We start from the raw sequence: 24,893 nt of genomic DNA, 5'->3' as shown, positions 1-24,893 counted from the left end.
TAGGGTGATGTCGCCTAATAGTCTATTAATCCGCTGGAGTAAAAGATTTTATTATCAGCAATTATCGGCCTGTAAATAAAAACACACCAGTTCTTTCCACTTGATCACATTTAACTAGACTTCGTTGACCACTTTCTGAGCGGCTTCGGCACGAAACCGGCAATTTAGTGCGGGCATTCTATCAGCGCGGTAAGATCACGCGTTATCCGAACTAATATAGTTTCTATATGTTACGCGTCGTTTTACCACTAGGAAGTAGAAATGATGACATTTCCCGCGTTTTTGATGATAGATAGCCTAACTTGAAATGGCCCAGGAGGAAGAAAAAAGAGAAAACGCCCATCTGGGAAGAAAGCGGATTGGAAACAAACAATGTCTAGTGGAGAATTCAACATTTTAGTACATTTTATTGTTTGATCTAAAAGACGCCATTTTTATTCCCTATCTTGACGCTTTGTATGCCAGATTACTCAATAAATAATAATCAGTCATCCTGTATGAATCATCTTGAGACGTGCGACAACACTTATAACTGAAATGCCCTGTTCTAACTCCCTTTAAACAGTCAAGGAGGAAGCAAAAATGATAACCGAAGAAGAACTCAGAAGACTGAAGAGACCGTTGTGTATGGAAGGACCGGAACATTTCTTTAATAACAACGAAGAAATTGTTTGAGCCAGGTTTTTCCTTTATATCGCTGGACAATACGGACATCTGAAAGGAGAACAATCGATGCTACGGAAATGTGGCCCTAAAGGCGGATGCTACTGCGCTGGACAGCTAAGGAAACAAATGTGTCCATACTAAGACGGTTAGAAGTAGAAAATCGTCCTTCGACACTTTGTTACCAACGCATCCTGAGTTTGGACGTGTAACACGTAGAGATCGAAAAGGCTAGAAAAACTCATCGTGACTGGCAGAGTGGCGGGCGCCAGACCTCAAGGCCAACTCCTACTCGCTGGACGGATCAAGTAAAGGCCCTTACGGGTCTTAACATTACCCAGACGCAGAGGTTTACCGAAGAAAGGGAAGAAGGGAGTAAGTTGTGCGGCGCCACTACCACCTTTAGAAATGAAGAGTGTGACTGAAGAAGATTCTATCTCTGACAAGTTCCTTGGGTTGGTTGGATTCGTATATAGCTCGAGAATTTAGTCATCATCTGACAACAATATCGACTTATTTCGTTTATATTTTGCAAGAAAAGTCTCATATTTTTGTAAAGATGGCACGCCCTTTAACGAAGACTTTAATTTTAACACGTCTATAAATGTCAGGTTAAAAATACACAAGATAAACCTTAATTACGATAGCGGTTCTATTCACTTACAACATTCATAAATTAACTGCGTCGTATCAAAGATACGCCGCGTCGCTATCGGCTCTCGAGTCGGCTAGCGAGCTGAGTATATTTATCTTGCTATATCTCCCTACAACATTTGACAAACAGAATAAATAAACGTGTTTGCCGCGCCCGGATCCAAAGACCCTCGCATGGCTAATCCAAAATGTCGGTTCATTTTTCTATGTGAGCCCGCGATACAAAAAACAACGCTGAGATCGAACGAGCCGCTCATTTGGAAAGGGACGGAAGAACGCGGCAACCGGTCTGCAACAGGCGGAGCGCGAATACAACGGCGCCTATTGGCCAGCGGCAATCATCGTCCGCCGCCTGCGTCAGACAAGCCTCCTCATTGGCTGCACACATACCCCTCCCGCACATCCCGCACCCCGAAACGCCGACCTTTCACGACTGCTGCTCCGATTCGATACGACCGAAAATGCCTTAGTTACTTCAAGCGAGCAGTGTGGTGTAGACGTTTTCTCGGTCGATTTCAGCAAATGTTCTAAAACCGGTTTCTCGTTGCCACGGACCTAAAATATGTTATCTCTAGTGACATTTGTGGGTGAACTCTGAAATTTACTGGATTTCCTTTATTAACTCAGGTAATTTAATTATAATGCACACACTATTGTATTATGATAGGCAGTAATCGAATTATAATGTTGTCGTAGTTAGTTCTGCGATAAAACGACTTCAAACGCAACTAGCGAGTGTAATTTATTGCCGGATGATCGAACGTAAAAGCGGTGTCCTCGTAATCAACGTAGGCCGATCGGTGCGGCAACGTCGCGCGTAAATAATAGGGTAGGCGCTCGTCTTTCTCTCGCAGCTGGCGCGGGACGGCAACGTCGCGCTATCAGACAACCGACCGTGCCTCCACCGCGCGCCGCCACTCTGGGACATCGCACCGGGGCCGGGGACTGGGGAATCGCCCGCCAACTCAGCCGAGACGCATTTAACGCTTTGAAATACCTAACTACTGCTCTATTTTTTATGGGAATGGCCTGACTATAGTTAATTACTTCGCGTGATTACTCGCATGATAAAAAGTTATTAATATAAATTTACATAAGCTCATTATTTACCGGACTTATATACAATAGGTATGAATGTTCTTAATAATTTATTAACAAGTTGTTAGAGTAAGCAGCGAAAACGTATACAGCGTTCAAAGATGTAACGCTATTTTGCTGAAAATTCAAAAAGCCTATACTAATGTTGAAAATAAAACTTGTTTACAGATAATATCGAACGGGTGTTTGTGAATGCGTAGCGCACTCTGTTGGGGACCGGCGGAGTGAGGAAGCGAGACGTGCGGGGAGAGCGGCTTCTTCCCCCTTCCCTTCAGTTTGCCCGAGGATCTTACGGCGAGAGGACGTTTGAAGTTTTGTCGCGCGGAAGGATCGTTCGCGCGGCAACTTTGAACAGTGTCAGTGGAGAAACATTGCGTTGTGATAACAAATGTGTGCGGGATTGCAGTGAAACGCTAATTGGATGCAGTGACAGGATCACTTGTTGGATTGCAGTGTTTTATTGGATATTACAAATCAAACAAACTGGGGATGCACAAGATGGAACTGGGCGACAGCGTGTACGCCGCTGAGCGTATAATGAAGAAGAGAATTAGAAAGGTGAGCTTATTTTTGCGAAAGCGAACGCAGCATATACCGCTTACAACACAGATCACATATCACACGCCCGGTATTTTGTGTATTGTGTTTCGCAATGTCTTGCATTGCCTGAACAACGTAGTTGCATGTTTTTAATACGGCATAATCCGTGCATTGTGATCCCGTAGCAGCTGTTGAGTAATTATCGCAAGGGTTTTGGTATTCAGGCGTGTTCCCCTTACACTTTGTAACTGAGGGCTAAGATGAATACTATGGTTCCCTTCTTGAGATCGTATTTAGTTTGACAGTAAACAAGTTTTGGGCTATTCAAGTTAACCTTGCGAAGATTTCTTTATTATTTCATATGGATCAATTTGATGTGTATTTCTTTTGCTTGTTACTAACTTCATGCTGAATGCTTTATTCCTGCTTATTGTTATACTAAGAAATAAAGAATATGCAGTTTTGCAAGAATAAAACGCGTTCTTAACTATTTAAGTTTAACGTTTTTATTCAATAAACGGTTAATTCTTTTTGATGTATCTTAGTCCTGTAAATTTAGATTTGGGCTTGTTTGACCGTTGTTTAACGCCTTAAGGGATTATGGAGATAAGGTATAATTAAGTAGAATAAAGGCGGCTGCAGAAAGGTAAGTGTAGATAAGAGCTTATTATTTCTTGTTATTTAATTGATATGAATTACAGTTTTCTTGGACCTGTTTGTGACTATAAAATAATTTAATGTATAGGTAAAAGTTTTAGGTTTATCTCTTGTTAAGAGTTTGAATTTTTTATGTATGGTTACATTACATTATTAAATATAGTTATTGAGATGAATAATATATTAACAAAACATTGGACATAATATGTCTAGGAGATGTTTTAATTTAGCTATTTGGTTTCATACTATTTACAAGACTATAATTGAAAGTCTACCATATTAACTGAAAATATTGATTAACTTCTTTTACATTCATTAACCTCTAGTACTTTTTGGATGTGCAATAGGTATTTCGTGCTCCTTCTAGAATGTCTCTTTTCTATTTCGGTGAATAATATGTACTTATAACTGCCGCAAAGCATTCTCTACCTCTCACTACCTTCCTATAGAAATTGCAGACCTCATCATGTGCCTTCCAGATGGATCCTATGGCTTCCTTTTTTATCTACCTGTATTCCATGAAGCTCCCCAATTAAAAAACATATCATTTAGAGGTATGACAGACCTTCTTCGGACCTTCCAAAGGGAAGACTTTGATGATATTAATTTTGTTTCGAAATCATTTAGTGACTGATTGACACAAATAATGATATATTACACCCTTATCTATTTATTAGACTTATAATAGATTGGTAAGATGAATTTTATTGGTTAAAAAGTCTGTATTGACTTTAATTATCTTTAATTTAAACAAACGGGCAGGAGGATCACCTGATGTTAAGTGATAACGCCCATAGACACATTGACAGAGGACTCGCAAGTGCGTGGCCGGATGTAACATTTGTAACATCTTATAGTTAACGAAATACTAATTATAAATTGTTATATGGAAAACGCAGCTCTCCGGGCGTATAGCTATTGTGTATAACGTTGTTTATAGTATTTTCCAAGGCTGTACATTTTGCTCACTCAGGCTATCTAAGTGGCGATTTCCTAAATCGTCGGAGTTACGCCCCGAGAGTATAGCCAGACGCAGGCACTCTCTTCAAGTTACAGTACATTATTTCGCTTATATTCTGTTGTTGTACGCGAGTGATGATATAGAGTGAAAAAAAATCTTCTAATTAAAGCACCCCGATGACCCAGGAACCGTACATTTTGGTCCTTCGAGCCGGATAGCTCGTGTAAACTATACTATAGAAAAGTCGTTGTATGTTGCAATCATATCAAGTACGAACGAGTAGGTACAATTATTTTATGAAGTATCAGATTGTTTCTAAAGGATTTCTATTGGGGTAGCAACCAGTAGTAATTACGATATTTCTTTATATCGAGAGTGGTTTATTGTTTTTGGGCAATTATGAGCAGATTCTAAGCCATGGGTTATATATGATAACGTTATTTAACGGGTAAGCATCTATGCTTCTATCAGTTCTGTCTGAATTCATGATTAAGAACTTGGACTTTCTTGTTTCACTAAATAGACGCATGGTCCTGTAACGTCCTGTTTCTATATCCAACATTACGAGTCGTTAGCACCTAGTTAGGATATTGAAACAAAGTCTAAGAGTGCCGCTTGAATAGCTTATAGCTAGATTGGCTATCTATAGTAAACGTATAAAGTAGCTAATCCAATTTATAGTTAAAGTAAAATAACTTGTATCACTGTCCTAGTCACATTCAAGATTTCACGTAAATTATGTGTCAACCTACCTAAGGATTTGACAGAAGTTAATTAGATATAGCTACTTAAAATAAGTTCGACACTCGTAATAGAAAATAAATAAACAGAAACTTGTTTATTACCCCTAATCATCTAAATATCTCGTGGATTATTACCTAAGCTTAGATATATTATAGACTAACTAACTTACAGAAATTAAGCACTACTGAATTGGAACAGCTTTAAATATAATTCAATTAGCACAACTATTCCTATAGATTATTACTAGCTGCCTAAAAGTTTCCGAGACCTCTGCTCTGCTAGCGCCCGTGTCTAATTTGGGAAACTACTTAATAGCATAACATTATACTTTAACACTAAAATAAACTTTACACTAATGAAAATAAGAGCTACACTCGAATGAACACGATTCACCTTGTTATCTGCAGCTGAACGACTGAACATAATTGCTTCATAGAATTTTGGACCTTATGCATTTAAGTTAAAGCTCAAATTATATTAAAAGTTGTCTATAGTAGAGCAACTCCTACAGAGCGCTGTGGCCCTAGTATCTTGTACCAAACGCGCCAGTATTTGGTTGTGGCCAAAGCGAACGACGAAGGCGCATGCTCCCCGCCATTACCGCCAGCCAATCAGCGCTCAGCAATTCTAGTGTCCACGCGCTTAGTAAAAAATAATGCTATACTTAGATTCCTAACTTTTAAAAATGATTAGATAACGTTGTCACTATAATTAATAGATTTAACTAATAATACTTTTAATTGTTCTATCAATCATGCATTAACATCGCGTTTGTATTCCTCTTTCGCTAAATAATTCTTGCAATTTCGAACAGATGGCGCTATTATAAATTTTCATTTGTCAGAATAATTTCGGAAAAACATCATAGTGATAAATAATTTTTGTTGTCTATTGAGCGACTCGCTAACGAAATGGCCTGTCTTGAATCAATCTTATAACGAATTTACGTAAAATTAATATTAATAATGAAAACTAAGTGTTAATAATTCGATATCTTTCGAAAGGTGCAATTTCAAACGGTTATTATAAAAAAATAACCAGAGTTGACACGCGACGTGAATTTGAAACGAAGTTGAAACGACACAAAGGAACCGAATTTTCTAAAAATAATCGTCTGACAATGCCTCTTCGTAATTTTATCCATCCCGGTTTTAGAAATAAAAAAGTGCAACCGGAACAGGGGACCTTGCGACGCCTATGGAGTCGATTTCGTTCTATTTTTATTATTAGTTTAATTTAAATTCGTAATTAATCTTAATACAAAAAGCGTACTTACGTAGATATTTACCGTTAAGTATTTATTTCTTAATTCAGATTTCTTTTTATTTTTGTCTCTGAAACATCACTCATGTTACAAGGAAGAAATATAAGGAAAATATATTGTGGAAAGGATATACACGTGTGGAAATGACATGAGAACTAGTAGGCGAAGCGCTCCATTAAACTTCCTCACAATCGAAGTAGCCCGCAATATCGCAGCACAACTCATGAGGACTCTTTGTATTGAAGAAATCGCATGAGTCCGCGAATATACACTGTAAATACATAATTATGTGGGAATAAAGAAAATAATAGCAAGTAATAAACATCAAGGTTCCTAACACGACTCGTAGAGTGCTCCGTGGAGTTGCTGAAAATGTTCACCGATAATTTTTCATCACAGTTTTATTGTAAATCCGATATTTCAACTGGTTTTAAAGATTTGAAAGACACGTTAAGGGTACGGAAAGGTGTTGTATATATCAAAGCAGGGCCTTTATATCTCTATACTGATAATACATGATAATGATAACGCGTCACGCATAATCAATAATAGGTATTAATCTACTTGGACAACACATTAATATACTGATATATAGTGAAACAGCACTTTTGTCTGTCTATCTGGTACCTAATATGCAATGTTAAGTAAAAAGTTACTAGTAAAATGTAACTAAAATATGTTTTAGTGTGAGTAATAAAAAAAATCATCGAAAGATACTCCACGGTTCGCGCTGTTCCCTCTGTAACGGGGTCTTATATACCCTTACGTAGGTACTCGGGTGGAATATAAAAACTTATATCAATGGGTCCCCTATATTTAGAAAAGCATTAATTGTGTAGGGAATATCAACGTGACGTCATTGCGACCCCCTCTTTAAACATTCCGTTGCAAATGCCATTCCGTAAAATTAAAATGCGGTCATCTACGCGTGATCATTTTGAAAAATTAATACGAAATTCTAAATTGCAAAATGAATCGTTCCCAAATGCATGCGCAGACGCAAGTTTTATTCCACTCATGGGATGAGTGATCATGATCAGGAGACGTGTTCGGAGACCATAAAATGTCAGTCGCGTCATCAGGACTTTAAGTTGAAACAGAATATCTTCAGGTAGGAACCGCATTTCCCCTAAAACCCCTCGTGGGGAAAAAAGGCGATCGTGCGGTCGTTATGCCATTATGTAAATATATAAAAATGGTCGGCGTTTTTGTTTGCCCCTATCTGATGCAGATAGGAATTGTAATTAGTAAGATATGACACGACAGGTGATGTTTCCCACGTTATTTTAATGCTTCGAACCGATTCGACTTAGGGTAGGTAAGGACCCAATTCTTAAAATGCCGGCAACGCACTCGCGAGCCCTCTGTCCATGGGTATCATCTTTAACATAACATTACTATAAAAATAAAATTGGAGCTGGAACGATTTCTTCCTTTGAAATTACTCACGTGTGTCAATAATAGACGATACTATTACTCACGTGATCCAAGTAGAGTCTCTGAAATGAGAAGGGTGGGTAGGAGGTCCAGAGATACCTAGGCCGACCTACTGGTCTCCGTACGGCCGGCTTCATTTACTGCCAGTTCTCAAATCAAAGGCGTAGAACGAAAAGAACTGGCAATAAAATTTCCGCACTCAAGGTGCCGTAGCGCACCATTATAGTAGACCGAGGCGAATCGGATCACTTTTTCTTTGAGGTTGAGTAAATCATACTAAAGTGCTATATAATGTTATTTTTATTGATAAAATCGTAAGAAGTAACAATTACCTATGAAATAAATATTTGAAAACTTAAATCATACATATATTCTCTTAATTAGCTATTAAAAACTAAAAAAAGGAAAATATCCGATTCGCCCCAACTCTCGGGGTGAATCGGATCGTGCACAAAATATAACAAAATTTTAAGGTATAGTGTTAAATAACTTTGGAATCAGTAAAAATATATAATAATAAGATCAATTTTAATTATTGGCACATAATTCACATATATATTATGGTCCTTTTTTTCTGTTAGCTCGTGAACGGTACTGAAAAACTCTTAGCAGCTTTACGCAAGGTCAACTCTTTGTTCTGGACTTAATTTACAGCCTCTTTCATTTTTTCTTGACACCATTCTCCGGTGGTCATGAAATAAATATGAATCAATAACCTCAAACATTTAATAAATCAGTTTAAAAGTATCATCCAATTCGCCCCTAAGGATATGATCCTATTAGCCCCATAATTAAGACTTTTGAAATAAATATGTTAGACGTTAACCTCTAAGATTATACTTAAAAGCGAATTGGTTCTTCAATATTAACACCTTGCTTAGGAATATAAACCTAAGTAGTTAAATTTTAAGACAAATCCGTCATATGACACAAAGAAAACGTAAGTACGTAACCTTAGATGAGCGCCAAATTGCGACACACACAAAAAACCGAGTGGCTGACGAGCGGCATTACCACTGATCCACAAGCCCAATCGAAATACTGCTTATGTCGGGAGGTGCTCAGTAAATGGAGAGACATAAAACGCCGGTTGAGTGCGTTCTATGTGAATGTGATATTTGAATTATCAACACATTTCTAATTTTGATCCGATTCGCCCTGTGATCCGATTCGCCTCGGTCTACCCTACTATGTGGAACCAGCTGCCCACTGAAGTAGGTATTTCCGATCCAATTCGACTTGGTCCTTCCATCATTAGGGGTTTCGCATCCCAGTGATATTTAGTGAAGAGTTCATCTTTAGGCCCATCTTCGCTGCCTCCTGACTTAGGATTATGGTAGCCATATCCTCAAAGCTTTCAGCAAATAAGTCATCAGCATATGTCAAGTTTGTCAGTCATTTATCACGTCAAATAGCAATTTAAAGACGTTTTCAGGAAAGCAGTGTTTCGGGGAGATTCTATCTCCCTGTCTTACGCCAGCCGAAACTTCGTTTTATCGTGTAACACATAAATCAGTGGCGCTACAACCTTTTAAGGTCTGGGCTTCAGATAGATTCATTTGTCGGGTAATCAGCCTCCTGTGCACACGCCGCCGACTTTTTGGGTCTAAGGCAAGCGATTTTCCTCGCGATGTTTGCTTTCACCGTTGGAATAGAAAGAAACTCCACTGCACAGCCAGAAATGAACTTAGTATCAAAATACCATAGGATATAATAAGCTCTTCTTTTTACCACATTCATCTCTTGCAATTGTCGGAAATATTGCCGTTACCAAATGCAGCAGCAGGGAGTGACCTAGTTACATTCTTAGCATTCCACTTCCTGGTCTGACAGGCTGATGTGGCATTTGCTAGCACTAAAATAGTTTTCGTTACTTTCTTTTGGTATAGACAATGAAGAACTAAGTTACGAAACAAACTTCGGAACAAGTGTTTGCGTTGCGACTTAGTGAGGGTCGCCCTTTGTGTTTGGAGACCCTTTTACCTTCAAATCCTGTGAACAATTTAATTATACGTAAGATCTGATGGTAGATAAAAACCCAAGGTCTCTGATGCTGCTTCTATATCGTTCTTATAGGTAGGTGTAGCTGATTTAGTAGATTTTTTGGTTTTAGACTTATGTTGTTACTCATACTATTTGAATTTATACTTCTTTTGGTGCGTTAGGGAAAAATGATGAGAGTAAATATCTGTTAAAACGTCGGTAAAACAGTCTAGGCCGCTAGTTGGCGCTTACTCTGTTTTATCGACTAGTTGCATTGTCTGTCATGGCGTAATGTTATTCAGAGTCGTGTTTATTTGAACCAAAATAATGATTTCTATACGAGAACTCGTTCCAATGTAATACAAATCGTATATTAGTATATTATATCGTTTCGATTGGAAGTGACCATTAAAATGGACAAGAAAAATGCAATTCGAAGAGTGAAACGTCTCTGTAAAGTGCTCGAAGAAAATTATTACGCCAAAGAAGTATAACTTCTAACGGGTATATATAAGTATACACATTTTTTTTGTGCTAGCTCTCACGTTGTCTATTGGTAGCCCTTCAGGCGATTGAAACCCGCAATCCACGCGCTAGTCGGGATATCTATTGTCTATGCGTAATTTCGTTCGGAAGTATTTTTAGCGAAATGTCTATGGATTATCTGATTAATAACAAAGGAATGCAATCAGTGTTATGAGGGGACCCGAGATGAGGGTCCAGTCATCCCTCGCGTCAGAACCACCCGCTTTTGCTATTGTTTTGGGGTTTATACCCTTAATTGAGTTATTAGCTCTTTTTGAAGTTATACTTCTTTAGGCGCGTTATGAAAATTTGATGAGAGTGAAATTTTACGATGCGCGCGCACCTATGACACAAAATTCGGAGTGTGATTATAGCGTGCGCAATCTACAAAAGAAATAGAATATAAGCTAACTTCACGCATATTCTATTTCTTAGCTTAGCAGCTTAACAAGAATTTTGAATATCCATGACAATTGACATCTGACATTGACATTTACCTTTTAAACAAATATAGGAGTTTGAATTATTGTTTAAAATAAAAGATTATCTATGTATCTAGTTATTTTCATTATACAAGTGCGAATTTTATATGTGCGTCTGAATTATAATCAGAAGTGATTTAAATTTAATATGTAAATCAAAACTAATTAATATGATAAAATATTTGTGAAAAAACTGTGCCAACCTTCCTGAGTGCTTCAATACAATTGAGGTTAACTATCCGTAGGTATTATCGAGTATTATTGTTGATTAAAACTGAAACATGAACCATTATTCATTGCTTATGTTTATTGCGTTTGTTACAGCAACGTTTTAGAAATATTCTATATATCAATAATTGAGAACAAAGATTTAAGCATGAATACTAATAAGGAGAAAATGAAGGCTTGGAGCGATATAACAGAGAAGTAAACATTTTAATAAGTACCTGCATCTCAAAAAAATGACCACATTATTTAATCAAAACATGTAATTTTTCAGATTTAATCTAGCAAATATAAGGACAAGAGACAAAAAACAATTGATGAATCAGTGGAAGTGCACTAAATTGAATACAAAAAAAGAGTTGTCATCTTATCGCCGTGAAACATCTAAAACTGGAGGTGGAACAAAGCCACCATCACCTTCTCGAGACACAATGGATATGGCAGAGATGATACCGCAACGGTTTGAAGTAGATTTCAATGAATTTGATTGTGATGGTGTCGAGGTAGGAATGTTAATTATAAATATGATGTATGGTGATGTTCAAGGTTCAACCTTTCAAGCATAGGCATATGCTCACAACAGTACTTTATTCCCCTACAGGTAGTTAGAGATATTGTAATACCTCAAAACATCCATGTTGCACTTGTAGTACCGAAACTCTGTCCAGCCAGAAGTGAGCCCATTCCCACTTATAATGGACAGTGGGTATAATACACCTTAATACCTGAGTGCGAACCACTCACCATGATACTTAAATTAATAGATGTTATTTATATATTTCAGGATATTACAAATAAAATCATTTTGGAAACAATTGATATCCCAAAAGCCAACAATGACAAGGTAATAAATCAGTTTTGACATAACTTGAATACTAAAAAAGCCAAACAAAGGTGTGCACAACAGTGACAACATAACTTAACAATTTCATTATTTTGTAGGATTAAAGAAAGGTTAAAGAAAATCATGTCGAACTGAACAACAAGAATCCCCAAACAACTCCAAAGAAACCTACAAGGAAGACACCGGTATTATATTTAAATTATCTCTATCTCTAAATAGAATAAAAGAAAGTTGCTATCCAGGTCTGTAGCATGTGCTACAAATTATATTATTAACACATTTATATAATTATATTAATATAAATGTGTTAAAAAATTTATAATATGAATTATAAAAAAAATTAAGTTTTGCATGGACAGAGCTTAAATTAATATTCTCTTATTTGTTGCAGAAAGCAAGTAGTAGTTTTAGTTTTGGAGAAGCCTCGTAGATGCACAACCAAGTAATGATTAATTTAAAATTACAAACCGAAATTCTGATGAAGACAGTCACTTAAAAATAAATAGTATAATGAAATAAAAATGTTTTAAAGATAAATAGTGTTTTATTTGTTTAATGTAAGAGAATAATAATAAATATTTATTTAATTAATTTTTCAAATGTAAACTGAACTTTATTGACTTTAATGACTCCTTTTCCAGTCTTTGATTATTTAATTGTAATTAATTATTTGCATGCAATCAAAAACTATTTTTAATAATGCCAAAGAAGTATAACTTCTTACGCGCGTACATAAGTACACGCACCCTTTTTTTTATCACATTTTACACTCATAATACATTAGTTAAACGTTTTTTGCTGCCTTTTTTCTGGGGAAACTTCCATCGCCTACTGCCCAGTGCACCTTTACGTCATTGGCCTTTAGCTGCAGCAAGCCCTCCTCCTCTTTGTCTACTAGTACCAGGTTCAGGTTAACTTCCCGATTGTGACCCATCCGCTCAAGGGAGTCGTGGTATTCGCCTATGTTGGGCTACCAATTCTTCTCTCTCTAGTCGAGGATTTTCTATAGGAATATCCTAGATCGAAAAGTATATAGGAAATATTCACATAATTAATTCTCGTTGAAAAGTATTAGGTATTTAAAATCAATTAGTGCCTGAAAGTAAATAATAGAATATGTAACCTATATGAATTGTATGAAAGTATAACTGAAGTTATCGTATTGACATAGGTATACGAAATACTCTATCAATTGACTTTGACATTAGCATTTGTCAAAAGTCAATTATCATTTATCCGATAAAGATAGTAAAAACCTACATTTGTTTCTATTAATAAATTTACTTGAAGAAATAGTTTTTGTTCGTAAATTCCAATTAAGTTTCTACTGAAGATCTTATTTACACTATTCCTTAGTACTAATTGATGTAAATCATTTGGAAATTCTCATAGCTGACAGTGACACGTCCAAAAGTAGAAGTCTAAACGATAAATTTATTCGTCGCCAAGTACTTTGAAATCTTTTTACCCTATCACTCATGTACCCACCCACATAAAGCTATCTCTATCTAACGTTCCTACCCACCTCTTCCTGCGGTATATCTCGAACCTTGTCTAACACGTACGTACGCCTATCCTTCCCCCTCTCACGAAATTTATCTCGTCCCACAAGTAGTGCCGTCCTTGTCTGTCATATAAATAAGTTATATGCTATCTACCTACTCTACAGTACTTCTATGCTCCTGGTAGTTTTGTTACGAAAGAAACACTGATTTTGCAACTCAATTGGGGATGGATGTTTTCTTTTTTTTTATTTGGATGGATTTTACGATAGTTTTGTCCCACAAAACTTGTTTTTATAATCTTTTTACTACTTTAATATGTGCAAACAAACAATAGAAGTTTAAAATGAATAGTCTCAGCACGCACAACTTCTTGGAGGTCTTTGCGTGCTTCGAATATTTGATGTATTTTGCTTAGAACCACTTTAAAACTGTTCTGCATGTCTGCCGTGCATCAATTAAATAGTTGATAGTCAAGTTTCAATTATGCGACAAAATATTGTAGGTATAAAAAAGATTGGAATATTAATAAAGCATCAAGTTATTACTTCGCCCGCGGCTCTCCACCCACCCTTTTAACCCTCCTTGCCTTGCGGCGACTGATAAAGTAGAAATTGAATTTTATTTAAATAAATTTACGCCAACTGATGAAATAAATGAATGAAAAATGATTCGGGAAACCTTTTTTCATTTATTAAGTCCTTGTATATTTTTCAATATTATTAACAATGTACGAAATGCTCTAGTGTGATTATAATAATTATTATAGTCCGCCACCGCAAATCCAATTAGTGTGCGGAGCACGCTTCGTGAAAGCAAATTAGTGGCTACCTCGTTCCCTCTGCTCTATAGAAATATGTTTTAATAACCAAACTTTGTTAACAGTGTCTACTTGTTAGTTATGTTGGCCTAGTTGTCGGGCGCGACTTCGCTTACGTAAAGCGATGATAATGTTCATTCAATATATAAAATAAATAAAATATATATTATTATAATACCTAGTTAAAAACTATACGAATCTTAAAAGTATAATATATACAAATATATATATATATATATATCTTTTGAAGAATTAAAATACAATAAATAAAGCCATAAAAAGTATACTTTCGTACCTATTCAGTCTCAGTGCAGGTAAAGAACAATGACTGAGCGAGTTTTAATCTTATATAATCCGCTTACGTTTATTGTGAACCCATTGAACTCGACGTAAGCCATAAACAGACTTATAAAGTTTCTTCTATATAAAGCCATTTTTGAATGCGTTTGATATATTTTTTGTAATTTTAATAGAAGAAGATTAAATTTCGTAATGGAGCACCTACTGTAGAACGTAACAAAAAGTCTACTGAAATAGTAGTCTAATTCTCTTTCTGGCTTTATATGTATGTACTTGTCTTCTTTCTCCTGTTTATTAGCTAAAAAAAGCTATTTCAATGGTCAAACGTAATCTCTAAAGATGTTAAATCTCAGATAATATTCCATTGAAGAAATAATTGTAAATTATGTTGAATGAATTAATATTTATAAGACAAAAACGCATTAAGATATTGTACTCAATACAGCGTACGGTAAAGCCATAAAAGGTGTGTTAATTGATAGTCGTGTCGTCAGTCGTCACGCTTTCCCCACAGTCACGCGTGAGTGTGCCACGACCTGACTTCACACCATTCAATGACAGATTTCATGTTCATAGAATATTTACTTATCTCGGGAGTTATTCTCATTCATTAATAATAGTATAAAGAGCAGTGTTGGCCTAGTGGCTTCAGCGTGCGACACTCATTCCTGAGGTCGTACGTTCGATCCTCGGATGTGCACCAATGAACAAACGGTGAAGGAAAACATCGCCAGGAAATCGGCTTTAGCTTAGACTTAAAAAGTCAACGGCGTCTGTCAGGCACAGGAGGCTGATCACCTCACATGAAACAGATACAGAAATCTGAGGCTCAGACCTAAAACGGCTATAGCGCCACTGGTTTATTTATTTTAATTATAGTATTATTTTTAGTTCATTAAGAGAATATTTTCCTATGCCGCTACTCCATAGCTATCTATATAGGGCATATCTAGATAGGGTAATTGCTGCCAAATCTGATTAAACAATAGACAACACAAATTATATGCTGGAATTCGAGCAATGACGTTCCCAATACTCCGTACTATTTCTCATGAACGAAACTAAATTACATCACAAACGCCGTAACGAATGACGTCTCCGTATATTGCTAGGAGCAATTTGAGAAGCGCTTAAACGTCTGATCGCTCCCCACGGGCAATCCCGAGCCATTAATCCACCCCCCTGTCCACCCTGGATTCACCCCTGGTCTTCTAGGGTTGGCAGTGGTTGAAGTTTAACCAAAATTACTTTACATTTTATATTTTATGCATTTACGAACTTGTGGAAAGTTAAAATAACTTCTAAGCTTAGGTACGTTAACTAATCCCGTAATTGACGTTTTTATTTGATTACTAAGGTTAAATAAAAAACTTTTTTTCAATCCGGTCAAAAAAGTTTTTTATTTAAATGTGTAAAAGTTATGTCAATCAAAGACAATACTACTAATACTCCAGTCAAATTACGAAATAAATAAACATGAGCGAACACAGTTTGGGGATTTTGAGGATCGATAGGGGGGTGTATTCTGAGCATAAATTCCAATTTGAGGGGTTGTACTGAGGTCAGCTCAAGGTCATTTCGATGGAAACGCGTTTAGTTCGATATCTCGAGAATGGTTAGTGTTAGGTGAAAAATTGTAGAGACCTTTTCTTTTCCTAACTAAATTTACTAACTTTTTTATTTGAAACTTTTTTTTATAACATTAATATTTTTAAACTTATTACTCCCGCAAAGCAAAAATTTTACTTTTTTTTCCATTTTTCGTCGTTTTCTCCCCAACCATTCAATTTTATTAAATTTTACCGATCATCGAAGTGTAGATCTTTTAATTATGAACAATTGTGTTCTTAAACTTTTTTCCGTAATGCCAATACCTTCGGAGTTATAGATTACTTTACCGAGCGAAATCCGCGCCACTGTCGCAATATAAAAAGGTCAATCGATTAAACTATTTAAAAATTTGGTATTTAATATTCATGGGTTAATTTGGGTAAGAAGTAAATTAAAAATTAAAACTGTTTCACACATTTATTGATAGAAAAATAGGTTATAAAATTCGGAATATTAAGCACCCGAGGTCGATGGAAGTGATTCGTGAATATTCGTGGTCCTGACGGTATTGGGGCATACGTCGTCCTCGTCCATTGCGTCAAGATCATCATCGTCGATAACGTTAGCGACATTCTAACAATAGTTCTCTTTGCAATTGATGCAAATCACTGAGCAAAAGAGGCCAGCCTTTCTGCATCCGCACGCTTTGCCGCACGTAAATTATCCGGTGCTGGTTTCAATGACATCGATATCGGCTAATAATTACTGATGATTAATATATGATTATCATTATTAATCATATATTATGATTAATAATTTACTGAGATCGATTGCGTGCAAATGCAAAACCAAATGCGGCAAAGCGTGCGGATGCAGAAAGGCCGGCCTCTTTTGCTCAGTGATTTGCACCAATTGCAAAGAGAACTATTGTTCGAATGTCGCTAACGTTATCGACGATGATGATCTTGACGCAATGGACGAGGACGACGTATGCCCCAATACCGTCAGGACCACGAATATTCACGAATCACTTCCATCGACCTCGGGTGCTTAATATTCCGAATTTTATAACCTATTTTTCTATCAATAAATGTGTGAAACAGTTTTAATTTTTAATTTACTTCTTACCCAAATTAACCCATGTATATTAAATACCAAATATTTAAATAGTTTAATCGATTGACCTTTTTATATTGCGACAGTGGCGCGGATTTCGCTCGGTAAAGTAATCTATAACTACGAAGGTATTGGCATTACGGAAAAAAGTTTAGGAACACAATTGTTCATAATTAAAAGATCTACACTTCGATGATCGGTAAAATTTAATAAAATTGAATGGTTGGGGAGAAAACGACGAAAAATTGAAAAAAAAGTAAAATTTCTGCCTTGCGGGAGTAATAACTTGAAAAATATTAATGTTATAAAAAAAAGTTTCAAATAAAAAAGTTAGTAAATTTAGTTAGGAAAAGAAAAGGTCTCTACAATTTTTCGCCTAACACTAACCATTCTCGAGATATCGAATTAAACGCGTTTCCATCTAAATGACCTTGAGCTGACCTCAGTACAACCCCTCAAATTGGAATTTATGCTCAGAATACACCCCCCTATCGATACTCAAAATCCCCAAACTGTGTTCGCTCATGTTTATTTAACCCGTTTTTAGCCATAATTTGACTGGACTATAAGGTTAAATTATTACATGGCATATCAAAGCAGACGTCAAGACATCGATGTTTGCGAATATGTACTTTAAAAAAATAATGCACCAAGGGTTTTATGTGTACCTAGTAATTTTTCGTCAGTTGGTTTTTATAATCTTTAAAAGGAAAACTGAAAGCCCTACGCCGAAGCTTTGTGAACCCATTTTTCCTCAATGCTATGACCTCTTTTTTCTGAAACCTTTTCTGTGTGATAAATGAAGTGAGAAATTACAACGATTTCCAAAAAGCATAGTGTTATCTAACATTCATTCCTAACGTCACTAAAGTACCTAAATATAAGATTATCTGATAATCCCTGTTTTAATTAACCATTTAGATAGCCGCAGTGAAAAACATTTTTTAAGAAAAGCAATGACTGTCATTTTTTAAGCTCACATAGGTATCGTTTACAATCGTTATAATCATCACAATAAATATATGTACAAATGTCCTTATAATTAATCCATCGAACATAATTTATTGCGTAACGTATAAAGGGAAACGCCCTACAAAATCTCAGTTCGTGCTAATAACAAATACACCTATGTTATATTGCTTATTCCCTGGTAATAAATCTATCGCGCCGCGTCATCCCTATTTGCCCGCGAGGGATCCCCCTCTGGACGCAAATTGCCGTTCGACGCGAGGCACAGTGACAAATAGCTTTAAATTGAACCATAAAACTGGTGAATGTCACAAATTCTCCTTGTAAGACGAGTTCTTTACGAAACTAAGCATATTCGTACTGTCTTAAGAGTAAATGCAATCCAAAGCATTAATAACCATATAAATAGAATACGTATAACCTCTATATATCTTTTATTCTTCTCTTATTCACCAATTATATTTATTGTCCCAATTTATCCTTGTTCCATTCCACGTGCCAACATTCGCTCGCTGACACGGCATTAATTATCACTCACTGACGCGGCCTGGCATCGCTCCAGCCTTTGATTAGCGTCGGTTGCAGTCGGCTAGTGTTTGATGATTAGCAAACTGACATGATAAAGTTATTAAGAAAGATAATGTAAATAAGGTTCAAACGGCAATCGGTAACGAGTTTAACTTGTTTGTAATTAATCAGTGGAAGAAATAAATAACGTAATACGGTAGAGAATATAAAATTAATGACCTCATGATAATAAATTAATTGATGTCAACCGGTGGTTTAAACATGCTAATAAATTTCAAACATTATCAAAATGTCTTAATATACAAAACTGCGAAATCTATTTTAGTTTGAGAATAGCCTGACCTGAAAAACAGAAGAATAGCTTGATGATAGATATGATATTGCAGTGTTGGCCTAGTGGCTTCAGCGTGCGTCTCTCATCCCTGAAGTCGTAGGTTCAATCCCCGGCTGTGCACCAATGGACTTTCTTTCTATGTGCGCATTTAATTTCGCTTGAACGGTGAAAAAAACATCGTAACGAAACCGGCTTGCCTTAAACTCAATACGACGGCGGGTGTCAGGCACAGGAGGCTAATCACCTACTTGCCAGTTAGATTGACAAACGATCATGAAACAGATACAGAATCTGAGCCCTAAAAAAGGGTTGCAGCACCACTGATGACGTAGACCGTAGCATCTAATAAATAAATCGTACAACTAGTTGGTTTGATTATTTAAATTGTTAAACATGCGGGTACCTATTAGCATTGGATTTGTGATTTACGTCTACCTTCAGTCAATTACGTATTGTTCCTTAATTTATTCAGAAATATGTTTCGGAGCGTTTTCTACTGAATGATGGGTGTGCCAGAATGAAAGTAGAATAATGCCCTAGAAATGAAAGCGTTGAGGAGTATGTACCTATATGTGCGGGATTGGATAAGTAATAGATAGAGAAGTGTGGGTTTAAAAAGGGCGAAATATGCGAGGCAACCGTTAATGGTGAAGTCGGGTTAGGTAGGCCTTGTCGTACATATCTGGACCAAATCCAGGAACGACTAGAGAAGGTACAAGTTAAAAGTACCCATAATGGTGACTGTAATGAAGTAGAGATCCGTGGTCTCTGTCAGCAGGCGTTATGCATGTGCAAAACGCCTGGCATTTTTTTCAGTTTTCCCAAACATGTATTGTTGATATTAATTTGCAGGCGTTAAAGGAAACTACTAAAATTTACGTATATTTTGAGTCTGGAATGCTCTAAAGTAGTTTAGACTTAATATCTTGTCCCAAAGAAGTAAAAAATCGCAATAATTGTTCAGCATCGATACTTACAATAGCGGAAGCGATTTTGACTTCAATATTAATGCCTGTGTGCAATAGATAGGTACATCAAGATACATTCTCCATATGTGCACTGTCAAATATGGGCCAAAGTTTATGTACCGCGATCCTAAAACGTAACATCACCGCTACAATGTTGAGAAATAAGTTAAGAGTACCAGCGTAATTGTTGAAAAAGATAGGTCCCCAATAAAAACCTCACAATCTTGATAAATAATGTTTGCTGCTTTAAGATTTATTAACTGCATACCAAATGCGTCCATATTGTCAATCTAATCAGTGATAATTCTTGTAGCGTAATAGGAGACAAATATAAGCAATATTTCTTAAATGTCATAAAAATCTCACAATTACCACAGAAACATATTAATTAATTATAGCTCGGAATTAATTATGCAAGTTCCAATCGGCTCTAATTGGCGTCTACGTCGAAAGACGCGTTCCGCCCATGCCGATTATTACCATGACTCCGGCACCGCCCATTTAAAGCAAATTGAGTCTTATCAGTATGTGATAGGGACTATAATATGCGCACAAGTATCGTGGTGTAGTGGGCAAGCCCCGCCCATCGGCCAATGAGAGTGCGCCGCGCAATGCACACTTTGTTAACACGTCCCAAATGCTTTTTTTGAAGTTTTTTGTTAAGTTATGATGTCTTGGTGTTTTTATATGGTTTTATTATTTTATTCACAGATTTGATGTTGTGTGCTTTGTTTGTGTTTAAGTTCTATGATTTACGGTGATATCTATGATGATAGATCTATGATCAAATAAATACCTTTATAGGATAATTGGTAACTCAGTCAACACAAAGAGGGCAGGTCTGGGTTCCATTCTCAGTTCAACCGTGTAGGCAAATTACTAGAAAATTGATCACTCACGTCATACACCATAAACAAAAGACAATCGTTGGAGACACTTCCTTTGTCTAGTTTTCTCTATGTTTAATGGTTACAGATAACTAGTAATTAATACTTCAAATTTTTCTTATAATTATGTTTATCTCTAACTTTTAACCAATTATTACAAAACTGTATACCTATAAGGTAAAGAAAATATTTCAGATTTGCCTGAAGTGTTATCTGAGGTTCCCTTCTTCTCTCAACTAAACTTCTATTCCTACGTGATAATTCCTGTTAACATTGAGAAAAAGGCGATTTGCTATAGAGAAATACAAATACAAAATGTTTTATGTTAAAAGTAGTGTGCGTGGTGATACTGTTTACATATCTTCATATCTATCAGCTAAAAAATAATAGAATCTTAATTAGACGTCACTGCAAAGTAACGCGAACCTCTCTCGAAGCTGACTCACCCTTCGCCAGTAAAACCAATAAGGCGCGAGGGTTTCAAAGTTTAGCCGAGTTCAGCAACGCCCTATCTCACTAGGCCTTTAAAGAATTGTGAACTTTATCTCATTGGTATAAGGTACGAAATAACAAAGCACATATGAGCGGGTGAAGTGAAAGGTCGTTTATAAATATGCAGGAGATTGGGTCTCTGCGGTTTAATGAAATCACAGGTGTACGCCGTGACCGGATGAGACCGTATAACTTCCTTTGGAATATTTCTTTCACAGGATAATATTAGATAATTTTAATTAAATACATCCTTCTATTGTTTGATGAATTTATGCATGGTGAGATTGTTGCATGTGTATAACGGCATGTTTTTGACAGCAAGGGTATGTTAGCCGATTCCGAGGGAGATATCGCGACAGCTGTGTTGAGCAGGTGCGCCGAAATAAACTCGCAAACGGCCCGCCATGCCTGCTCGACTTTTTATTCGTTTATTTATCCAATATTATTAATAATCTTAAATTGCTAATTGACTAACGTTACAACGTAATTGACGCGTAACTCTTTGTGTTACCTATATTTTATAATAAGGTGTGCTAATCCCTCCGCGTTCTTGCCAATTAACGTGCGAAACCCGTTCAGGTCATACGAATCGCAAATTAATCTGCAAGCTCGCGTTCCACCCTCACCGTTCCCCCGCACTCAGTCACGCCACGCCGGCCCTCCGCACCACACGCCACGTAACCGAAATGATACAAATAATAACCGACACTTTCGCTCTTTTCAGAACAAAGTCGAATACTACGTGAAATGGAAAGGCTGGAAACCGAAGCACAACACTTGGGAGCCGGAAGAGAACATTCTCGACCCCAGGCTCATACAGAGCTTCGAGAGAGGAGAGGAGCTGAGGAGACAGGGCCGCAAACGAGAACGAGAACACTCCCCGGTCGAACGCGCCCGCAGCGGCTCGGAAGAACGCCAACCGCCCCCCGGAAAGCGCAAGGCCGAAGTCCTATCGAAGGAGTCCGGTAAAATCGGCGTCACGATCACCATGAGCCCACCGGCCAAAAAGCACGACTCGACGAAACTGAACGGCGGAAGAACGCACAGCCAGCCGCCGCCGCTCGCCGCGCCCCCCGGAGGTGCCGCTGCGCCCGCGTCTCCCGCGGCAGAGGCGGCCGCGCCCCGCACGGGGCCGAGAAGGGCGCCCCATTCCCCCGAAGAAGCGGACGCTCACACTCCCCCCGAGAGAGAGCGACGCACCGACACGCAGCCCACGGCGACGGCTCCGGCCGAGCCGAAGGGAGCCCGACCTCCGCCTCCTACGCCGCAGCAGGAAGACGAGGACTCCTGGGGAGAGCCCCCCGTCACCCCGGCTCCTCCTCCCCCTCCGCCCCCGAAACGCGGGGCGGCCTTCTGGTCCGCTCGCTCCCCCGTCGCCGACCAGATCTTCATAACCGACGTGACCGTCAACCTACAAACGGTGACCATAAGGGAGTGCAGGACGCAGGACGGCTTCTTCAGAGCACGCGAGGGTCGGCCGCTCGACGTGACGTAAGCGCCTCATCAGCCGAATCGCGAATCGCGGCCGAATTGTGTCTAAGACGTTGTTTTCGTGTACATACCTAGGTAGCTAGTATTTATTTCTCAGCGTCGACTCGATCGAACCGCGAACTTGTGATGTGAAAGTTTTGAAAGTCGGTGAGGTGAACTGACATTTGTGCGGTTCGGGGTGATGATTGTTGATGTGATCCTCATTAAATAGTGATGATGGCGAGTCGACTTTGAATACGATTGGTTGTTTTTTATCGGCCCCAGAGCCCCAATGTACCTCACTTTTGACCACCTTTTTGTACATAATATAGAAGAGCTATTGTCAATTGTTAAAAATTGTCTATTATTTGTTGAATTATTATAAACAATGACTGGTTTCAGTGCGTACCTGTCGATGTTAGCGATTAATATATTATAGTAAATGGTGTGTTTATAATTTTATACTACATACAATAGCTAGTTAAGTAATACTATGTAAGAACTCTCAGATAAACCCATATTGCAATAGCTAAAACAACCACCATAGTGTAATGAAAGTCATACATATAGCTTCAAAATAAAGTTGGAATCTCTATTAATATTATTAATTCGTGTGACGCGTTGCAACAAGTGGGTTCTATGAATTAGCGTGAGAAAGTCGATATTTTTCTCCTTATTAAATTATACGGGCTATCTCAGGGTTGTAATCCATCGAATAGGGGTTAACATTAAAGACTTCTTATAAAGTTCTGTTAACCTGGTACCTGTGATAGGGGACTTTTCAGTTTAAATGCAATCCGTGAGATAAGCCTTAACTTATTAATTAATTCGTTTTAATTTGTTATTGTTATTTATGTTATTAATTTTGCATTTGATTACAATGTTAGTTTGCACGATGTCATCGAATCGAAGACCTCAATAAACTGTATCTTATTGATAGTTAAAACGCTAACTTTTGTGTTCCTTATTGTTACGTAACCTATTTTTTTGTTCCTTAATATTCATAAGTAATTTTTATCTGTAGAGGCAGGTAATTTTATTTTAATAATGTATGAGTAAATTCCATATGTCAGCGATATTTTGTTTTCGCTCACGTGTGAATGTTACTCTGCTTCAGAGTTATTTAATTGTCGGGTTTAAATAATTTAACGATAAAAACACAAATTAAATTTATTGAAATTTGATCTGTAAACCTGACAATAACTCCGAAGTAATATTATTCGTTTTAAGTACTCCCTTGATTTTAATTGTTCGTATATAATATTCGAAAAAAAAACTCAATCTAGATTGAAAGATTATTTATTAAATAAATCGTATACACAGTGCAATGACAATCCACTAGTGATTTTTCTTAAATTACCTACCTGTATAATATTTTTGCATTTTAACTGTGACGATAATTGTAAATAATGTAAATATTTTAATTTTATTTTAAAGAGCACTTGTTCTATATTGTGATAGTTCTCACATACTGTAGTTTGTAAATAAATGAGAATGAATAAGATATCTTTGTTTTAATTTGCCAACATTCTAAGTGAAAGAAAATGTTTGAAAAATCAAACCAAATATTCAGTTAAACTGGGGACGGCCGTTACTGATTTTTACTGGCGTAACATAACTAAATACTACGAATTAATTACCTTCGTTCATTTTAATTTGTTTGCCTGTGTTGAATGAAAAATAACTCGCTAACGCTCCTTTTGTCGTTAAAATTAAAAACCAGACTTTTCATGATTTATTCATAGATTTAATCATTATTTAACAACAAAATGGAAAAATATTATAAAGATTAAAATAGTTTATTGAAATAAAATAGTTAAATGAAAAAATAACAGAATACCTTTTTGAAATGAGAGCCATCTAGTTCTATTTACCAAAA

General features: G+C 37.0%; 1 protein-coding gene and 1 long non-coding RNA gene across 2 annotated transcripts; both read left to right on the top strand.

Moving 5' to 3' along the window:
- Nucleotides 1-1,800: 1,800 nt before the first annotated feature.
- LOC125053132 (polycomb group protein Pc) lies at nucleotides 1,801-24,518 on the top strand. Its single transcript, XM_047654357.1, has 3 exons — nucleotides 1,801-1,944; nucleotides 2,584-2,973; nucleotides 22,269-24,518. The coding sequence occupies exons 2-3, from the start codon at nucleotides 2,905-2,907 to the stop codon at nucleotides 23,037-23,039; spliced, it is 840 nt and encodes a 279-aa protein (XP_047510313.1). The 5' UTR covers nucleotides 1,801-1,944; nucleotides 2,584-2,904; the 3' UTR covers nucleotides 23,040-24,518.
- LOC125053134 lies at nucleotides 8,917-20,693 on the top strand. Its single transcript, XR_007117534.1, has 3 exons — nucleotides 8,917-9,210; nucleotides 9,459-9,460; nucleotides 20,682-20,693. It is a non-coding gene; the product is annotated as an uncharacterized LOC125053134 (long non-coding RNA).
- Nucleotides 24,519-24,893: the final 375 nt, after the last annotated feature.

The sequence above is a fragment of the Pieris napi genome, chromosome 10 (genome assembly GCF_905475465.1).
Source record: "Pieris napi chromosome 10, ilPieNapi1.2, whole genome shotgun sequence".
In the NCBI taxonomy this organism is placed as follows: domain Eukaryota; kingdom Metazoa; phylum Arthropoda; class Insecta; order Lepidoptera; family Pieridae; genus Pieris; species Pieris napi.
The sequence above is the reverse complement of the archived record's forward strand: the minus strand, read 5'-3'. Positions and strand labels throughout refer to the sequence as shown.